This window comes from Sapajus apella, unplaced genomic scaffold, assembly GCF_009761245.1.
Source record: "Sapajus apella isolate SASKATOON/1434 unplaced genomic scaffold, GSC_monkey_1.0 scaffold21, whole genome shotgun sequence".
NCBI lineage: Eukaryota > Metazoa > Chordata > Mammalia > Primates > Cebidae > Sapajus > Sapajus apella.
This window is the reverse complement of record NW_022436961.1, coordinates 2,259,732-2,279,178: the sequence shown is the minus strand read 5'-3', so window position 1 is coordinate 2,279,178 and position 19,447 is coordinate 2,259,732. Positions and strand designations below refer to the sequence as shown.

At 49.9% G+C, this 19,447-nt stretch overlaps 1 protein-coding gene across 9 annotated transcripts in view; it reads right to left on the bottom strand.

Moving 5' to 3' along the window:
- Window positions 1-19,447, bottom strand: part of ANK1 (ankyrin 1) — a 243,700-nt gene that overhangs the window by 105,750 nt on the left and 118,503 nt on the right. For 8 of the 9 annotated variants that reach the window (XM_032288089.1, XM_032288091.1, XM_032288095.1 and 5 more), the window contains exon 2: window positions 1,154-1,255. In XM_032288089.1, coding sequence (XP_032143980.1) covers window positions 1,154-1,255 — 102 coding nt within the window. Of the gene's footprint in view, window positions 1-1,153; window positions 1,256-9,907; window positions 10,312-19,447 lie in introns of those variants that run through there. The other variant, XM_032288093.1, reaches the window with a different exon arrangement.

Below are 19,447 nucleotides of genomic sequence, written 5' to 3'. Positions count from 1 at the left end.
CCTGCTAGCTTGGAAAAGTCACCCAAGCCACTAAAGAATGGAGGAAGCGTGAGGACATTATGCTAAATGAAAGAAGCCAGGTGCAAAAGTACAAATACAGCAGGATTCTGCTTCTGTGAGGTCCTTAGAGTAATCAAATTTGTAGAGACTGGAAGCTGAAGAGTGGTCACCAGGGGCTGGGGAGTAGAGGGAAATGAAGCGTTAGTGTTTTTGCAACGTGGAAAGTGTTCTGGAGATGGATGATGGTTACATAATAATATGAATGGACCTGAAGCCACTGAACTGTATGCCAAAAAAATAGGCAAGACAGGAAATTCTATGCTGTATATTTCACCACAATTAAGAACAAATTTTTAATGGCTAAGGTGGTTTAAAAAAAGTTGCAATGGGTAAAATGTATTCTAAATCAGCAACAATTAGCATGTGTAACTAAACAACTTAATTGGCAGGCAAATATCAACAAACACACACAAAGCCTGTCACCAGTCCACAAGCCCCAGCCACATACCTGTGCCCTTCCTGGAGGGTCATCTCTCTCTCAGTTAGTTCTTGGATCTTTGGCCCCAAGCCTGAGTCTCTGCCCTCTAGCCCAAACCCAATGCATTCCGTTTCCCCACCAGCCCCTCCTGAGGGCCTCAGCTATGTCGCTCAGGAGCCCTGGAGAACTTCTGCGTCAGCCTCATTATCCTCAACCCGAGCCCAGACACCTTCATCAGCCCCTGACCCAAGCGGGGCCTCATTCACTGACTTTCTTCTCAGGCCAGCGGAGAACCCACACAGACTGCCAGTGGACAAAGGAGACTGAACGTCCCTACTGACACAGCATCTTTCAAAGGCTCTTCCTCCTGCTCCAATTCAAAGGCTACAAATTCTAAGACAACAGCAGGACCGACTGCAACTTCTAAGAGAGGAGGCCGCAGGGGATCTGTGCAGGCCTCGCCCATACCGTTCAGGCATCAGCCCTTCTCTGTGGGGCCCTGGGCCACGACGGGAGTAGAAATACCAAGGTTAGGGCCTTCCACAGGCAGCAGCCCTGGGGGAGCTTTGAGGCCACTGGGAAAAGGTTAATAGAGGCAGTTTCAAAGCTCTCAGGAAATGGCATCGACCAAGAGCTACTCTTCAGAGACAACGGGCCTGCCTCCAACCCACTTACCTGGTTACAGGTGTTAATATCTACCCCATTCCGCAGGTGATCCAAAGCTTTGTCCAAGTTACCTGATCTTGCTGCTCTCAGAAAGCTGGTAGCAGCATCAGCCTGTGAGGAAAAACAGCAGGCGGTGAGTGTCCTGTGTGCGTTAATGACTTCCCCACCCCATTCAAGCCCCAGGCCCCTGCAGCAGCTTCTGCACCCTCTGATGTGGCACCCTGGTGCCCACAGTGACACCAGGTATGCACAGGAGCCCTATAGCCCTGGTTGGACTGCTCTTGGGGTGAGCTGCCTTTGCACCCAGGCCTCCCCTCTTTTAATTTTTTGTTTTTTGTTTTAAGAGAGAGAATCTTGGTCTGTCACCCAGGCTGCTGGAGTGCATTGGCACGAGCGCAGTTTGCTGCAGCCTTGAATTCCTGGGCTTAAGAGATCCTCCCAAGTAGCTGGGACTACAGGTGTGCACCACCACGCCCAACTATTTTTTTAAAACTTTTTTATAGAGACGGGGCATCACTATGTTGCCCAGGCTGGTCTCAAACTCCTGAGCTCAAGCGATCCTTCCACCTCAGCCTCCCAAAGTGTTGGGATTACAGGCGTGAGCCACCGTGCCTGGCCCCCTTTTGGTCTCTTTATAAGCAAACGTTCTTGGCTTGGACTCAGGGTAGAATCAGCCTTTGAGAGGAAGCCCATTCCGATGGCAAGTGCGCAACACAGCCTGGTGTTTCCCTGCTCTGAGGTTTCAGGGGCTCCACGGACTTGCTAAAGAGTCGGCAATATCACAGAGGTTTCTGGCCCCAGGAGTCATGAATGCAGGCACCAAAGAAACCAAGCATGGGCTCTTTGGCGCTGTTTTGTGTTTTTGTTTTTGCTTGTTTTTCCTTTTTAGAGATGGGGTCTCACTATGTTCCCCAGGCTGGTCTCAAACTCTTGGGCTCAAGCATTCCTCCTGCCTCAGCCGCCCAAAGTGCTGGGATTAAAGGCATGCGTCGCCATGTCTGGCCCTGTGTTTTGTTTTTTTAAGCAAACAGCACATAGCACTTACTATGTGCTAAGAGCCGTTATCCGCACTTTACATATACACTCAAACCCATTTATTCAACCAACTGTGGATAGAAAATTTGCAGGAAAAAAATTAAAAATAACAATACTAAAATAAAAAGTAATACTAACAGAAAAGCAATGCTGTACAACAATTATTTACAAAGCATTTACATTGTATCAGGTATTATAAGTAATCCAGAGATAATTTAAAGTATACATGAGGATGTGGGTAGGTTATATGCAAACACTGTACCACTTTATATAAGGAACTTGAGGATCCGCAGATTTTGGTATCTGCAGGGGTTCTGGAACCAATCCCCCGCAGATACCAAAGGATGGCTATAATATATATTCACACACATGCATGTGCACAGGTATGCATTTAATCCTCATTTTAAATACCCAAGAGGTAAGTAGGATTGCAGAGTCCCATTTTACAGATGAGCAAACTGAGGCACAGAAAGCATACGTGCCTTATGCAGGGTCCCACAGCAGGGGGGAGGCACAGAGGAACTCAGATGCAGGTAGTGTGGCTCGGAAATCCATGAGCCGGACCTCCCAGCTCTGCAGCTCAGTATCAGCTTTAACACCAGGTGCCCCCCCAACCAGATTTCTTGAATGAGAGTGAAGCCCTTCTGTTCCTTAGCTGGTGCTACGTCACCCACCCCGTGCATCTCAGACCCCCTGCCCCCAGGAACATCTGTTTGCTTTAAAGATGAGTGACAGCCAGGGAGAGTGAGAGCTGAGGACGATAAAATAAAGTTTACTAATTGATATGGTTTGGCTGTGTCCCCACCCAAATCTTATCTTGAATTGTAGCTCCCATAACTCCCATGTGTCATGGGAGGGATCCAATGGGAGGTAATTGAATCACGGGGGTGGGCTTTTCCCATGCTGTTCTCATGATAGTGAATAAGTCTCATGAGATTTGATGGTTTTATAAAGGGCAGTTCCCTTGCACATACTCTCTTGCCTGCCGCCATGTAAGGCATGCCTTTGCTCTTCCATTATCTTCCACCATGATTGTGAGGCCTCCCCAGCCATATGGAACTATGAGTCCATTAAACCTCTTTCCTTTATAAACTACCCAGTCTCAGGTAGGTCTTTATTAGCAGCATGAGAACAGACTAAGACACTCACAAAGACAAATGTAGTGGTTAAAGCCCGGTCCTAGGGCATTCGAGCCAGTGGCCTGGGCTCAGACACACTCCACTGTGTCTAGCTGAGTGCCCTCAGGTACGTAGACACCCTTGGCTTCCTTTTCCTTATCTGTAAGCTGGGGAAAATAAAGTGTTTCTTGTTCCCTTTCATGATGCTTAAAGGGAATAAACAGTGCTTGGCACATAGTTACACACAAGGCTGAGTTGAAGGGGTGAGAGTGGTCATATGTCAAGGAGGAGCATTTGATGCCATTCCCACAAAAGACCCACACCCGGTGGCTTCCTCTCCTCCTGGGCACTCTGTCTTATTCCTCTATGTGCCCTCCTCAAAAAAAAACATGTTGCAGTGGGCTGAATGGTGCCCCCAAAAGATATGTCCACACTCTCAACCCTGGAACCTGTGAAGGTGACCTTTTTTGGAAAAAAAAAATTCTTTGCAGATGTAATTAAGTCATGGATCTTTAGATGATGTCATCCTAGATTACCTAGGCTGGCCCTAAATTCAATGACAAGTGTCCTTAGAAAAGACAGAAAAGGAGAAGACACACAAACACGCACACATGTGCATGCACACATGCACTCATATGCACACATGCACACACAGAGATGCACGTATGTGCACACATACATACACACATGCGCATGCACACACATATACACATGTGCACACGCATGTATACACACAGAGGTGAGGCTAGGTGAAGACAGAGGCAGAGACTGGAGTGACTTCAGCCACACACAAGGAAGCAAAGAATCTCTGGGCAGTGGAGAAGCATGGAAGAGGGCCCTGAAGCCCTGGAGGGAGTGCGACCCTGTGGAGTCCTTGATTTAGACCTCCAGCCTCCAGACGGCCAGAGAACACATTTCTGGAGCATTAAGCCACTAAGTGTGGAGCGATTTGTTACAGCAGCCACGGGAAACTAATACACACATTAGTGATGATCACCTTTGAACACCCTTGAACACAGAAGACTCCAAATCTACAGCTGAAGACCACATAGAACTCTCATCCTCCTCCCCAAAGCAGCACTTCACGTTTTCGCCACTGAAACAGGGGGTCCCCAGGCATGAGCAGTAAGGTTCTCCAGCCTTCCAGACAGGAGGGTCCTCCCTCCACACTCAGGTGGTGCCCACCACCCCCCACCCCCTGCCCACAATGCCCACAGAAGTGCTGCTTCCTCACTCTGCCTCCCAGCCAACCTCCTCCACCACTGCCTCACTGCTCTTCCCCAATTCCTGACTTCCTGCCAGCCCTCCCCAACCTTAGGTCTCACATAGGCCCCCTATGATGTAAGTTCAAGTCCAAGCCCTGTGGCTGCCCGCTCATAACAGATGCTCACTTATCTCACTGTCTTCACGGTGGCAGGAGGGCCCCTTCCCTCACCTCCCTTGCCCTCTGTGACACTCCCATGCTCTGTCTACTTCCTGGCTCGCATGTTCTCCCTCCCGGGCCCTGAAGCTCCGTCTCACTCTCACTCTGGTTTGCTGATTCCAATCTTTTTTCCGTTCAAGGCCCCAAAGGTGGCTACCTCCTGCACAAATGACACTGTGCTTAGACTCTCAGTATTTGCCATGTTTAAATCTAGGAACCACAAAACAGGAGCTTCTTGTTTCTTGATGCATTTAAAATATCTCTTTCTCTAGCTACTTAATCCAGGCAAGACTTGTCTCCCCAGACAAACTGTTTGCTTCTTGGGGCAGAGACCAAGTTTTCTGTCCCTTTTGAATCCTCCAAAGCATTAAGTGTCTGCTAGGCCAAGGCCTCCCTTGACCTAAAGCACATGGCTTTCACATCCTAGGTGCCTCAGCAAGGCATCTGTGGGGCAGGAAATATTTCAGAAATGAAGATCAAGCTGTTGGCTCTCCAGCCATGAGCTGGGTTTCCAGAGAAAACCCAGTCAAGGTTTAGTCGCTCAGATAAATGTCTATTTATGCCTGCTGATTCAGAAAGTCTGTCTGGATTCAATTATTAGGAAAAAGATGATATTATTCCCCAAGAATAAGAATGTTAAAGAGATGTTTCTCCCATCAATTAACTACCGTTTACAGTGCAATAATACGATTCAGGCTGAAAACCTGAAGGTGGGTACATAAAAATAGATGCAATATTCATTGATGACACTGTTTGACTGCTTAAAGCATTGAATCCAGGAAACAAATAAGAATATGTATGACAAACTGGCTGTGTGCTGTGGTTCCTGTAATCCCAGCACTTTGGGAGGCCGAGGAGGGAGGATCACTGAGGCCAGGAGTTAGAGACCAGCCTGGTCAACATGGTGAAACCCCCGTCTCTGCTAAAAATACAAAAAGCACCCAGGTGTGGTGATGCATGCCTGTAATCCCAGCTACTTGGGAGGGTGAGGCAGGAGAATCACTTGGACCTGGGAGGCAGAGTTTGCAGTGAGCCGAGATTGTGGCACTGCACTCCAGCCTGGGAGACACAGTGAGACTCTGTCTAAAAAAAAAAAAAAAGAATATTTATGTCAAATAGACAAGCACACAAATAGAAGTTAAGGGAAACCCCATCTGGACTAGACTGAGGAAGGCTAAACCATTTCTGCCATTGCCATAATAGAATACTAAAAAACTATAATACCAACCACTGGGTCAAATGCATTGCCAGCATTATAGCTTTTAATTCTTATCACAACCTGTGGGGAGGTATAATTATTTTCCCCATTTTAGAGGTGATGACACTGAGGTTTGGAGCGGTTAATAACTTGCCCAAGTTCTGCAGATAAACACTCGGGGTGATTGAATCCAGGGGTACCCCACTGAAGCCTCTGCCTTTCCACTGCCCTTGACCCCAAGGGCATTCCTGGCAGTTTCAAGCCTGAGGGCCAGACAGCCCAGACAGACTGGCGGCTGGTCAGGCCTACATGCCCCTCCCAATTAAACAGTCAATCCACAGCAGAGCAAACATGCTGGGAGTTCCCACTAGGTCCAGGCTCTGTCCCTGGGCACTCTATTCAGACCAAGACAGGTCTCTAGAAAGGAGAGATCTAGTTCCAGCCCTTCTTGTCAGTGACGATAAAATTAAAGTCCAGGGAAGTAAAGTGATCGGCTAAGGTCACCTCAATAGTTAGCGGTGAAATGCAATAGCTAAGGCTTTTTCCTTATTTTTTGGTCTTCTACAGGCAGAGATTAGTCAGGACTCGGCAGGATCCTCAGGGCATCTGGGAGGTGAACTGCAGATAATGATGCCACTCACAGTAGCAACTACGCATCATTCGGTTTAATTCTACAATGTATTTACTGGGGTCTTATTTCAAGTCCAATATCCCACTAGGGCAAAGAGAGAATAATAACTCGGAATATAGGTCCTTGCCCTCTTGATCTGAGCCTTCAAGTGACTGTTATAAAGGGGTCATCTGTGCACGCATGCAGCTGTGGATCCTTTCCACGAGTATTCACTGAGAACCCCCTAGGGGCCAGGCAATATTTCAGCTACAGAGCAAATGGCCCTAGTTGGGATGTGACTCATCTTTACCATCTTGTTCTGCTGTGCCCCTACTGCCCATCTATCTAGTCCAACTGCTCCAGTTCAATGACCTGTCCTCCTTACCTCCAGCATATGCAACAGGGCAGAAGGAATATCCAAATAATCCAATGTGTTCCATTCAAAATATTTACCTGAGCACATACTGACCCGAAAAACAACAGCAACAAAATATAAACCTGATCATCTCCGGGCTATGACAAACCGGAGCAGAATGACTGGCCCTCTCCACATCTCATCCATCCCCAGACCAGAGGGCCAGGAGGCCTGCCTGTTGACTATACGGAAAACTACCCACCATGTTCACAAACCCCGGTCACCAGTGAGGCGCTGGCACCTCCGCTGTGCACCCCACCAAAGCTGTCTTCTGGTGTCTCTTCCCCTCTCCATCTCTAGCTTTGTTTTAATCTAATTCTATCTGTGTGCCTGTTCGGGGGTCTGCACACAGCAGACATTCTGTTGCGCCTGCTTCCCTGCTGCCTAATCCATGTGATGTCCCTGAACTTCCTTTCAAAACAAAACACCTGTACTTTCACAAAGCTCTCCCTAGGTTTGAAGCATGCCATATAAATTAATTCACTCCCTCCTCGGAATAATCTCACAAGGCAGGAGTTTTATAATCTCCTTTTTACAGATGAAGTGATCAAGTCAGAGAAAAGTAACTTGTCCAAAGTCACACAACTAATACATAGCTTGACCAGGATTTGAGTTTAGGTAGCATACTTCCAGAATCTTTCTCTTAACTATTGTGCTACAACCACTTCCTAGGTCAATCATTCCCTTCCCTCCGTCCTATCTCCCTCCCTCCCTCCCATCTCCCTCCCTCCCATCGCCCTCCCTCCCATCGCCCTCCCTTCCTTCGTTCCTCCCTCCCTCCCTCCCTTTCTCCCTTCCTCTCTTCCTTCCTCTTTCTTTCTCTGTCTCTTGCTGTCTCTCTTTCTTTATTTATTTCAAGACAGGGTCTCCCTCTTTCTTGCAGAGTGGTTTCCGCAGTGGTGCGATTATAGCTCACTGCAGCCTCAAAGTCCTGGGCTCAAGAGATCCTCCTGCCTCAGCATCCCCCTTACCCCCCGAACAGCTGGAGCTATAGGCATGCACCACCACACCTGGCTAATTTCTTTATTTTTTGTAGAGATGAGGTCTCCTTATGTTGCCTAGGCTGGTCTTGAACTCCTGGCCTCAAGCAATCTTCTCACTTCAGCCTCCCAAAATGCTGGGATTACAACCTTGACCACTGTGCCAGCCTAATCATTTTCTAGTGCTCATAGGGGTCTCTCCAGTTCAGCTCTGGCTGGAGAAAGCCTTCCGCCTGGGTTTGGAGGCTGTGTCGACCTCAGGAGGAAGGAAATGGAAGAGAAGGAAGGGAACAGAATTCCTCCTAGGACTTAAGTTCTCATCAAGCCTGCTCTGAAAGGGTGGTGAATCCTGGTTACCTGAGACACCCAGACTATTATTAAACTTGCACTTCCTGAGCAGATACTAATATAGCAATAGATGGGGAGCGAGGGGGCTAAGGTATCCTGGGAGGGAGAGGCCGGAAGCACGCTGCACAATGTCAACATGCTGTCACTCATGAGTATAGGGTGTGCAGAAACACCGGGCAGGCGGACCAAGGTGAGAGAACCCTGGGGCCTCCTCACACCTTCCCTGGGAGTTGGGGTGCCCTAAGTTTTCCCCAGGACAGGTCATGACTGACCTTCTCAAGATCTTTAGCACAAAATTCCTGTCTAGAAAGGTGAATGGAAACTGTGCTAATATCAATCGCTGTAAACAGCAAGAAGGCAATACCACTTTCCCACAGGGCCTTGTTGGAGCAAAATGTAGCTTCTTGAACACAGTCATTGTCAGAGCTCTCAGGAAGAAACTCCAGGTTCTTTCCTGGGGGAACTGCAGCCCAGCCCGGAGACAGGCAGCATCCCTGATGTGGAGCTGTCTGCTTTTGCGTGGGGGGTCTGAGAGCCTCGCTGGGGTATCAGGAAAGACAGCTATCCCCAGCCAGCACACCCCGGTAGCCCTGCCTTTGCTCCCTTGACGATGGAGAAACAGAGGTGAACGCCGGGCCCTAGTGAGTGTGTGTTTTATATTTCTTTCCTTTGGCCTTCCAGAAAGTTGTGCTGTTACAGCTTTACAAACTGTCTCCAGGCACCCCAGTCTGACTGCCACTAGCAACAATAAAATGAACACGCTAAAGGTGTCAATGAGGAAACAAGACGCCTGAGCAGGAGTGCTGGGCTCCCTCTTAATCTCTCCACCCAAACTCAGAGCCTTGGGAAAATCCCTGGGGTTCCCTGTGTTGTCTGCTCCCCGCCCTGGGGGCCTGGCAGGGTGGGCTGGGAAGTCGCTGGGGAAGGCCTGGCTGGGACGCGCTGCTCGGCCACTTGATGCTGTGCTCACCTAAGGCCCTGAACCTCCATTTATTTCCCCATTGCTAAAATGGGGATCCTGCCAGGGGCTGCGAGGATCTCGGGGGACAGCGGAGGGGAGCTCCAGGCTTACCAGGGGGCCCAACAGGTCTGCCTTCCTCTACCCCCATTCATTTCCTGCTACCTGGGGGCCTCTGGGCCCCTCGCGTTTCTGAGGTTTAGGGGCCAGACGCGCCGCAGACCAGGCGCCCGTTCAGCCCAAGGCCGTGCATCCCCCACCCCCGGCTGAATCTGCGCGGCCAGGCTCTCGCCCTGGGGTGAGGGGACGCGGCCTCGGCCAGCGCCCAGCCCCCCTCGGGGCACCCGGGTGGCGGCTCCACGCTCTTGCCCGTGAGCCTCTCCCGGGCCGGCCACAGGTCCCTCCGCCTCCCGGCCCCGTTTCCAGCCCCTCCGCGGCCGCAGCCTCCAGGCCAGAGGAATTTTCCCCTGGATCCTGCTAGAAGCCTCGGCGCCCGGCGTGAGGCAGCAGAAGGGCAGCCCCGGCGCGCGTGCCCGCACCCGCCCGAGAAAGTTGGCGCCGGGGAGCCGGGCGCGGAGCCGCAGCCCGCAGGACCGACGCAGAGCCCCAGCCCCGGCCCCGGCCCGGATCCCCGCGCCCCGGCTCCGGCCCAGCAACCGCGACAGCTCGTGCACTCACCGCAGAGTCTGGCCCGGACCTGCCCTGTCGCGCTGCCATCGTCCAGCGCCCGCGCTGAAATCCGAGCCCGGCTCCCGCTCCCCCTCCCGGTTATCTGCTGGGAGGCGCGGGGAGCGCCAGCAAGTTACGCGGCATCTGGCTAAAAATACAGGCGCCCTCCGTTCGCCCGGGCCCCCCGGCCGCGGCCCCGGCAGGGATTCGATGCTCCCCGGCCCTGCGCTCTCCCGCCCGCCCGCCAGCCGCTAATGGGATCTCTTCATTTTCTCTCCATGATTATGTCAGATGGGAAAGTTAATGCGAAGCGCTCTCTGGAGAGCAGGCACCTGCTGCCAAGCCCTGCGGAGGGGGTGCACGCGGGGGCGCGGACGGGGTGCGGCCCCAGCTGCAGGTGCCGGCCGGCTGGCGGGCGCGGGGCGGGCGTCCTGCCCCTGAGGAGGGGAGGCACACACGTCCAATGGAGGTGAGGAGCTCCAAGCTGCATGGCCTCCCGCCCTGCCTCCCGCCGCCCCGAAAGCCCGGTAAATGGTTCCCGGAGCCTGCCGAGACGCGGCCTGGGTGAGCCCAGCAAACTCTATTTATGTCCCATAACCGATTTGCATGTTTTGAGCTCTTCCATCGTGTCCTGAGATACCAGTTAATCAGCCTATTCCAGATTCTGCCTGAGAGCCGCCACGCGAGACGCAGCTGGGTTGCAGGAGGGCAGAGCTGTCACTCCCACTGCCTCCCGCACTGCTCTGACGCTGGCGGTGAACTAGCGTCACCCGCGGCTGTGTCCGCGCAGTCAGCTCCAGTATTCTGGCCTGGGACCACCATCACCTTCTCATGCAGTCATTTCAGGGGCAGATGTCAAAACCCATGTGTGGGGTTTTGGGGAAGTCTTGGGGTGACATCATGAAGAGTAGGCTCAATTCAGAGAGGTGAGGGAACCGTCAGTAAAAGCAGTGTCAGGTAACTGGGCCCCTGGCAATATGGCTTTTTCAGATCATAGGTGTTTTCTATCATGAGCCAGCTTCGTGCTGGCTTCAAATCACAGTCAAGATACAACACCAAATGCTCTTTTCCTGTCTCCCTTCTCCCTGACAGTGCACAGTACAGCTATGCATTGGTGAGTAACTGGTAGGCTGAGGGCCTATTAGCTGATGGGCATATTGCATTATCTCATTTAAATCCTCATGGCCACCCCATAAGACAGGCAACGCTACTGCAGTTGGATAAATAAAGAAACTGAGCCCAGGCAGGCAATGGGTCAAGACCAAGGTCCCCACTAGTAAACTGTGGGACCAACTGGTTCAGAGCCAGACTGACCCAAAGCCCTGCCACTAGCAGCACTGGCAAGATTCCTAACAATAGTGTGCTCGGCGCCAGGAAGAGATAATGTGGGGGATGATCTTAAAGGATCCTAATTCCAGCACTTTGGGAGGCTGTGGCAGGAGGATTACTTGAGGCCAGGAGTTCAAGACCAGCTTGGGCAACATAGCAAGACCCTGTCTCTACCAAAAAAAAAAGTTTTTAATTAGCCAGTCATGGTGGCACATACCCATATTCCTATCTACTCAGGAGGCTGTGACAGGAGGATCACTTGAGCCCAGGAGTTGGAGGCTGCAGTGAGCCATGATTGCACCACTGCACTCCAGCCTGTGTGACAGAGTAAGACCCTGTCTCTAAAAAAATAAAAATTTAAAATTTGAAAAGAAGAAAATACTGCGAGAGTGTGTTACAAAGCCTGGTACTCTGCAGAACCATGCAGCAATGGCGGGGGTGTGGGTGAGGGGGAGTGTCCCAAGGAAGTAGGATAATCAAAGATCAAAGAAAAGGCCAGGATGTTGTCAAAAGGAGGGATCTGAAGTGTAATAATACAACTAACTCCTCCTCATGGGGTTAAAATACTGGTATTTGAAGACAACACTATGAGAATTCTCCAGGCACAAGACCCTCCACAGAACTGGGGTTGAACTTAAGGATGGGCACCCTCTGGAAGGCAGCAGTCCATCTGGAAGAAAGTCACAAAGCCTGTTCCCGCCCCAGGCACATGCTGCTAAGACCTCCAGGTCTCTTGCCTCGTGCCTCTGAAAACTACTGTCCAGATTTGCTAGAATCCTCTACATAGAGAGCTCCAATTAATAAATGATGGTTACTGGAACAGCCCTATCACAGCTCAGTGGAATATCTCAAGGGATTCTAATGCACTGTTCCAACATTAATATTTACAGAGAGAGAGAAAACGCCCTGCTCAAATGGATGAATAATATATATAATACTTTCAAAAACACGAATGCAATTGACTTGCATAATGAACTGAAAGAGATACTATTTTTCAGCAACGATTTGAGGATTAATTGACACACTACGAGTTGCACATTTAAAATGGACAATGTGCTAAGTTTTGGCATATGTATACCCATGAAACCATGGCCACATAAGATAATGGGCACAATCACCTCCAAAAGTTTCCTCATGCCCCTTGGTAATCCCTGCCTCCTGCCAGCCAATCCACATCCTTATCAAGACTTGGTATGGTTTGTCTTAATACAGACATCCTAATAGATGCACCACATGGCTATTTTTTAAAAATTTTTTGGTAGAAACGGGGTCTATTGCATTTCCCCCAATAACTGATAATGTTAAACATCTTTTTCAGGTGCTTATCTTCCATCTATATATTTTCTTTGGCGATGCAGCTATTCAAATCTTTTGTCCATTTTTAAATTGGAATGTTTGTTTTCTTATTGAGTTTTGAGAGTTCTATATATACAGAATATCTTTGTTAAAGGTGAGATAAACAGATCTTATAAATAAAATATTCAAAGCTCAGTAGCAAAAACATTCCCAGTCCCATTTTGGTCCTTAGGTCTTCTAATTCTTAAGCTGTGTCTTTCTTTCTACAATGCTGTGGGTGATAAACAATCACAAAGAAAAAGATGTGATAGTCACAATGGACCAGAAGCTGAATACAACCCGCAGCGCTCTGAGTGTAATGGGAAAGATGCATTATTATTAGAGGACTTTAGTTCTCAGAACTGCCAAGAATTCTTGACATTAGTCATGAGCTCATTAGGGTTGAGGCTTTGAAACTTAGACAGGCGATGAGTCAGGCAAGGCCCAAGAGGAGGAGAAAGGACACAACTACAGACATGTTGCTCAGTGAGGCCTGGAGCTAAAGGAGCTGAGCTGATAAGGCTAAGGAGAGAGCCCTTGAAACCTAAACTCCAGCACTGCACCCTGGAACGCCACAGTGGAGCTAATTATATGGTGCCCGGTCCCAGGTGTGGAGACCTGGCACCAGAACAAAATTATAACTGTCTCCCAGGCAGAGACAGCTTGGTTTTCAAGTTCCGAATTCCCGGTCCCTCTCCCTCGCTTTCCCCACCTACTCCCCTATGTGACTGGCATAGTGCTGGGCAGTGCTAGACACAGTGATTGCCGACTCGTGTTAGAAGAATGACGTCCCCACCACTTCCATGAGTCATGAAGAAACTTTAAGTCTTGGGGTTAAATTGCTATGGAAAAGATTTAGATTCCACAGAAAGAAATGTCCAGCTATAAGAGATACGTGACTTAACAGAACTCATTATTCAGAAAGAGGTTAATCTTTGCCGGAGATCCCTCAGGATAGAAAAAGATAACTCACCCTTTGATCTGGCATAGAGACCACTGGGTAAGCTATGCATGTTAGAAGGGTCTCTTTGGGTTCTAGGGATTCAGAAAGCTAAACCATTGTTCTTTTCCCCATAACTGACTGCCCCGTCAACCTTCACGACCACACCCTTAGACCACAAATAATCGTCCTGCTTCTCCATCTCCATTTTGTTTATACTTCAAGGCTGCATGTTTTTATGTAGGCATTTAGTGTGCTAAGATCTGCCGATGAGATCAAAACAAACCACCAGAAAGGAACTGATGGGCTGAAGAAAAGGCTGAAGACTCAGCTGACACAGGCCACTGTTCTAGCCTATGGCTTCATGGAGTCTGCAGGCTTTTCCCATCTTGCTTAATATTTTACCGACTGTCTTTTTGCAGCGCTCTCTGCAGACAAGCATAATGAAATGCTGGAGGCCTCGCCTCTGGGGTTCTGTCCTCTGAGCCACATGCAGCTACGCCAAGCGGGGATGGTGTGGGAGAGAAGAAAGGGAAGAAATTGTGCAGCACTTAAACCCCCAGCCTACTTCTGGCTTGGTGCAGTAAGCTGTTCTCAGGATAGACAGGGGCTCTGGGACACTCGAGGGACTGCTGCTGCTGTGAATTCCTGCAGGGATTTCACAAGCTGGAGGAACACGAGCCTGAAGCAGAGAATTCCATCCCACATGAGTGGGGCTCTCAGGGGACTCTGCCTCCCCAGGATGATTTGGGGGGATAGGTTCAGGCTGCTTCAAATGGTGACCAGTAGGGGACATGAGGTGGCGCCTCTCTACAGGGACATCAGAGCTGAGATCAGGGCAGCCCCAGGATTCGAGAGAAGGGCGTCCTGGTAGCTCAGGCCCTGTGGCAATGACTGTCCTGCTCAGCCCTCCTATGCAATCAACTCAAACCCAGAACTCAATAGCAACAACACTATTTGCTTTCTGGACAGAAAGTCAGTAGGTCTCCCACAATTGAGCTGTACAGCTTTTGATAAAGGAAATAACTTTTCATCATCAGTTATTTCATCATCAGTTGATTTCTTCATCGGTAAAATGAAACTAGCTTCACCCATCTCTCCAATATTGGGAGAATAATGTGAAAATGCTGACCACCACTTCTGGCACATGGTAGGTGCTCCATCAGTGACAGCTGACGCTCGTTTTTCCTCCTCCCCTCCCTTTCTTCTGGACTAAAGCTTTTGTCAAAAGTTAACATCTCCCTCAGAGGTGTGCAGTGTCACTGATTTTGCCTCAACACTGGAAAATCAGGGCCTCATCACTGCTGACCCAGGGTCAAACACCCACAGCCAAGATCAGGATCCCAAGAAACCTGAAAGCTCTGCTCTGCACCCAGACCTCTTGGGTTTATAATGCACCTTTTCAATGCCCATATTCTCGGCAGCAAAGAAACAACGTGTGGACACAGTTGTGCCCCCACGCTCCCTGTCAGCAGCTGCCCTTGCAGTGTCCTGACGCTGGCTGTGGCTTGCTGACCCATTCAGCTCCTGACCCTCCTTCTATCTGTTCTGCCTCACCCACCCAAGGAGCCGCCCCCACTCCTAGAGACTCTGGGTGCCACTGATAAGGGTGGGTACCAGGAACCCCACCCTTTACTGAGAAAGGCAGGCCGGTTTATCGCCACTCAGAGCCAGCCAGTGACCATCCTGGAGAATGTGCTGGCCACCAGGAGTATTGCTGTCGGGGAAATGTTATTAACTAGGAAGGAACTCTACAGAATGTTCCACACAAATGTCACATTGAATTGAATCAGAAATCCAGTCTGACCCCCTCTAAACCTGGTCATTCCTTCTCAACCTTGATGGCAGTGACAGAAGAAAAGGAGAGAGGAATGGAGTCTTGGTTGTTTTCTATTTAACTTTGTGTGGGGAGTGCCCAGTGGTCAATTAAGGTACCCTGGGCACCCGGCTTGGCTGGAATAAGGGATGGCAAGTGCAGGGGTCTATTTAGAGCCCGGATCAGGCCCCACAGAGTTGGCACCAATCTCCATCATGTTCTTTTTAAGAGGGTTGGCAGCCCTGGAGTCTATTTTTAAACCCATGAGAAAGGTGCTGTGTGGATTCCAAAAAGGGCCAACATTAAACCCGAGATCCCTGGAGGAGGGAGGCACAGCTGAACCTAGGATTTTCTCTTCACACACAGGGGTTCCCCTTATTCCTGGGATCAGATATTGACTGTCCTTCTAAAGGGATCTCTGGGGTTACAGGCCCACTTTTGGCGTGGCCTCGGTGGCATTTGACTCCTAATGAGCTCATGAGCTGGAAAGGGTTTTGCACACTGGGTCTACTTTTCAGAATTGAGATTTTGTTTCGATCCCCCCTACCCCCAGTGTGAAAAATCCATGTGCTTTTTATGTATCTGGCATCTCTCCTTCTTCCTATTTTCAAATCATACGCTCTGGAACCCCCACTCCCTCCTGCACTGCAGAGCCCACAGCCAAGAATTTACAACAGGAAGATCCAAGGAAAGTCTGTTCCCCAGGGCCATGGTGCCCAGCTCCCCAGAAACCCACGCTCTGTGCTGGAGGAGGATAGGGAGTGGACCCAAGTGGCAAGCCTGCTGGGGACAGGATTATTTTACCAACAGTGAGAAATAAACAGGCATCCAAACGCCACTGTTTCCCATCAAATAACCAGATGAAGTGAACAGAATGTTTTATCTACAATGACAAATTTCAGCTTCAGCATCCGTGTCTCTTTTTGGATAAGAAATAGAATGGAAATTCCTAAAGAACAAAATGCCTTGGGATTAAGCAAATGCTTCTGCTGAACAGTTCTGGGACCACCCAGGACTCCCTGGGCAGGGAAGTAGGAGACGAGGTCTCTTCTCATCTCCGTTCAACTCAGAATCCACAAGCCTGGCACAAAAGCAGCACTCAAATGTTTCCTGAGCAGAACACAGTGGCTTATGCGCCCCCCCCCACCCCGACAGGAGCTTCCGCCAGGCACGCTCAAAACAACCGGCATGAGCCTTAGCACAATGCTGGCCACACAACAGAGGCTCCATAAACGTTAGCTGGATTGGAATCCAGTCCATTCAGATCTCTACATGATTCAGATGTTCGGGGCTGGGTGACTAAATTGTTTGTGTCCCCACATGCTACTATGGCCCTTGTGGAAACAGCCTTGGGACCACTGTCCTCTTCTAGGCAGGGAAATTTTGGGTGTTTCCCATCCCAGGGCCTGGGCCATGCTACAGATAAGAAGCCTCCACGCCCCAACCTGCCCTGTGTGTTCTTTCCCCACAATCTCCATTAGTCCTAAATTGCCAGTCCAAGCCCAAGAGAGTAATTCTGTTTCTTCTGTCCCAAGGCCACGAGTAGTTCACATCTCTGCTTAGGGGGGGAAGATGGTGGGGTGTCATGTGGGTGCCTACACAGAATTCCAAGTGCAGTCGCATCACCAGGCGCCCTGGCCCACGCTGCAGAGCCACACCACAATTCCCCACTGCGCAAGGAATGAGCTGCATTTAGAACTGACACTTCAGAACACATTGCGGATTGGGGAGCCGAGACTAAAGTGGAAATTACATGCATTTTGGAAAACATGGATAAGCGGCACTGCCAGAACGGGCCATTTACTAAACTACCTCCCGTGTTTCCAAACATTACGGAAACCTTCCTCTGCAGCCTGCTGGTGTGCGGAGAGGAGGAGCGCACACGGGAGAAACTGAAAATCCAACTCCCTGGGGCGGTGCAAATAGGGAAAATAGGGACACTTCTTTTTTTCCAAATTTCCAAACGGGCTTGAGTACTGGCAGTGAACCCCATGGCTCCAGAGTTTCTGAAGGACACCAGGGGTCGACAGCCCTGTGGGGCACGCTCACCCTCGGCAATGAAGAAAGGCTCCTACCCTGCCTTAGAAATGCAACCCTGCCTGATATGAGCTGCCATCTGGAGCAGGCAGGCCCCCTCAGCCTTCTCCTTTATTTGAACATTTCACCCCAAGGGACAGAGCCAGGCTGGGTGGCCCGTTACCAGCCAGAGAGACCTGCCCAAGATTGCAGAGGGGTTTGTGCCCCTGGAGTTTGTTCAGACTCTGGAGCAAGGCTTTCTCAACATGGAGAAGGCAGCCATTGGGAACTGGGCCTGGAAGGCCCCATCTACACCCTATAGCCCGTGATGATTCACCTCAGAAACGATGAGATATAGAAGAAAAAGCAGGAAGATAATAATAGCTATAGTCAACAGGACATGGTGGCTTATGCCTGTAATCCCAGCACTTTGGGAGGCTGAGGCAAAAAGATCCCTTAAGGTCAGGAATCTGAGACCAGCCTGGGCAACATAGCAAGATCCCTGTTTCTACACACACACACACACACACACACACACACACAAATTTAAATTAGCCCTACATGGTGGTGCACACGTGTAGTCCCAGCTACCCTGGAGGCTGAGGTGGAGAATCACTTGATGCCAGGAGTTCAAGGCTGCAGTGAGCTGTGATCCCGCCATTGCACTCTAGCCTGGGTAACAGAGTGAGACCTTATTTCTAATACTAATAATAACACTAATAGCTACAATTTGTGAGCCAGGCACTGTTCAAAGCATGTTAGGCGTGTTAACACATTTAACCCGCACAGCCACCCTATGACTTAGCAACTATTATTATTCCCGATTCACAGAAGCAGCTAAGGCACAAAAACATTAAGTCATTTGTCTGAAGTCCCCCAGGAGTGACATGATGCCTGGAGCAGTGCAAGGAACGCAGCAAAGGGAGTGGCCCTGGGCTTTGCACCATTCCACAACCTAAGCTGGTTTGTTTGTTTGTTTGTTTGTTTATTTGTTTCGTTTTTGAAATGGAGTCTCACTATGTCACCCAGGCTGGAGTGCAGTGGTGCAATCTCTACCTCCCGTGTTTAATCGATTCTCCTGCCTCAGCCTCCTGAGTGGCTGGGACTACAGGCACGTGCCACCATACCCGGCTAATTTTTTGTATTTTTATTAGAGATGGGGTTTCACCATGTTAGCCAGGATGGTCTTGATCGCCTGACCTTGTGATCCACCTGCCTTGATCTCCCAAAGTGCTAGGATTACAGATGTGAGCCACTGCACCCAGCCCAACCTAAGAAATCTGAGGAATCTGAGACCAAGGGATCTTTTTGCCTCAGCCTCCCAGAGTGCTGGGATTACAGGCATAAGCCACCAAGTATTTTTAGACTGGAGGTGAAAACTGAAATTCTATATCCTCCAGTAAGAGTTGCTCACTCTGGGAAATCTTGGTGCAGCCGGGCCATCTTCAATAAATTGGCCATTCTCTCTGTTCAGAAAAGATGCCAGCCACTGATCACCCACTTCAATGCAGAAATGTGAGGTCTCTGTTTCCATGAACCTAGGCCCTCTGGAGTTTAATGAGAGGGACCCTGTCCTTTCCAAGAGCAGTGGAGAAATGGGGAGGCCTTGAAACAGTAACCCCAGTCCACTCCATAACACCGTCATTCAACCGTAACATCATCATGTAACCTCCCTTGCACACTTCTGAACCAGGAGAAAGAAGCTCTGGGGAGCTGGTGCTAGGCCTTCCAGGCTGGGCCAAAAGGATCCTGGACTCCAGGAAAGGATGATGAGGTAGACCAAGCCCGGGGACCCGCTCCCGAAAAACCCACCTCTTTGCCTTCACCGGGGCCCTGCTGATAAGGGGTGGCTTCCACTGGCCAAATGCTGACTGTAGAGGTTTCCTCTCTCTTCTCAGAGCCAAAACATTGCAATGAAACCCAATTAAACTACTCACCAGCCTACCTATGTCCCCCGAATTTTTCCATTTGTACAACTTAACAACAGGAAGACAGGCTCCATCCTCCAAGATGCACTTAAGTTCCTTTCAACAGGGTGCTTAGCAGCTACCACTGGAAAACACCTTGGCATCAGCTCTCGGCTTCCTAGTCCTGTTTTCTCTTTGCCACCAAG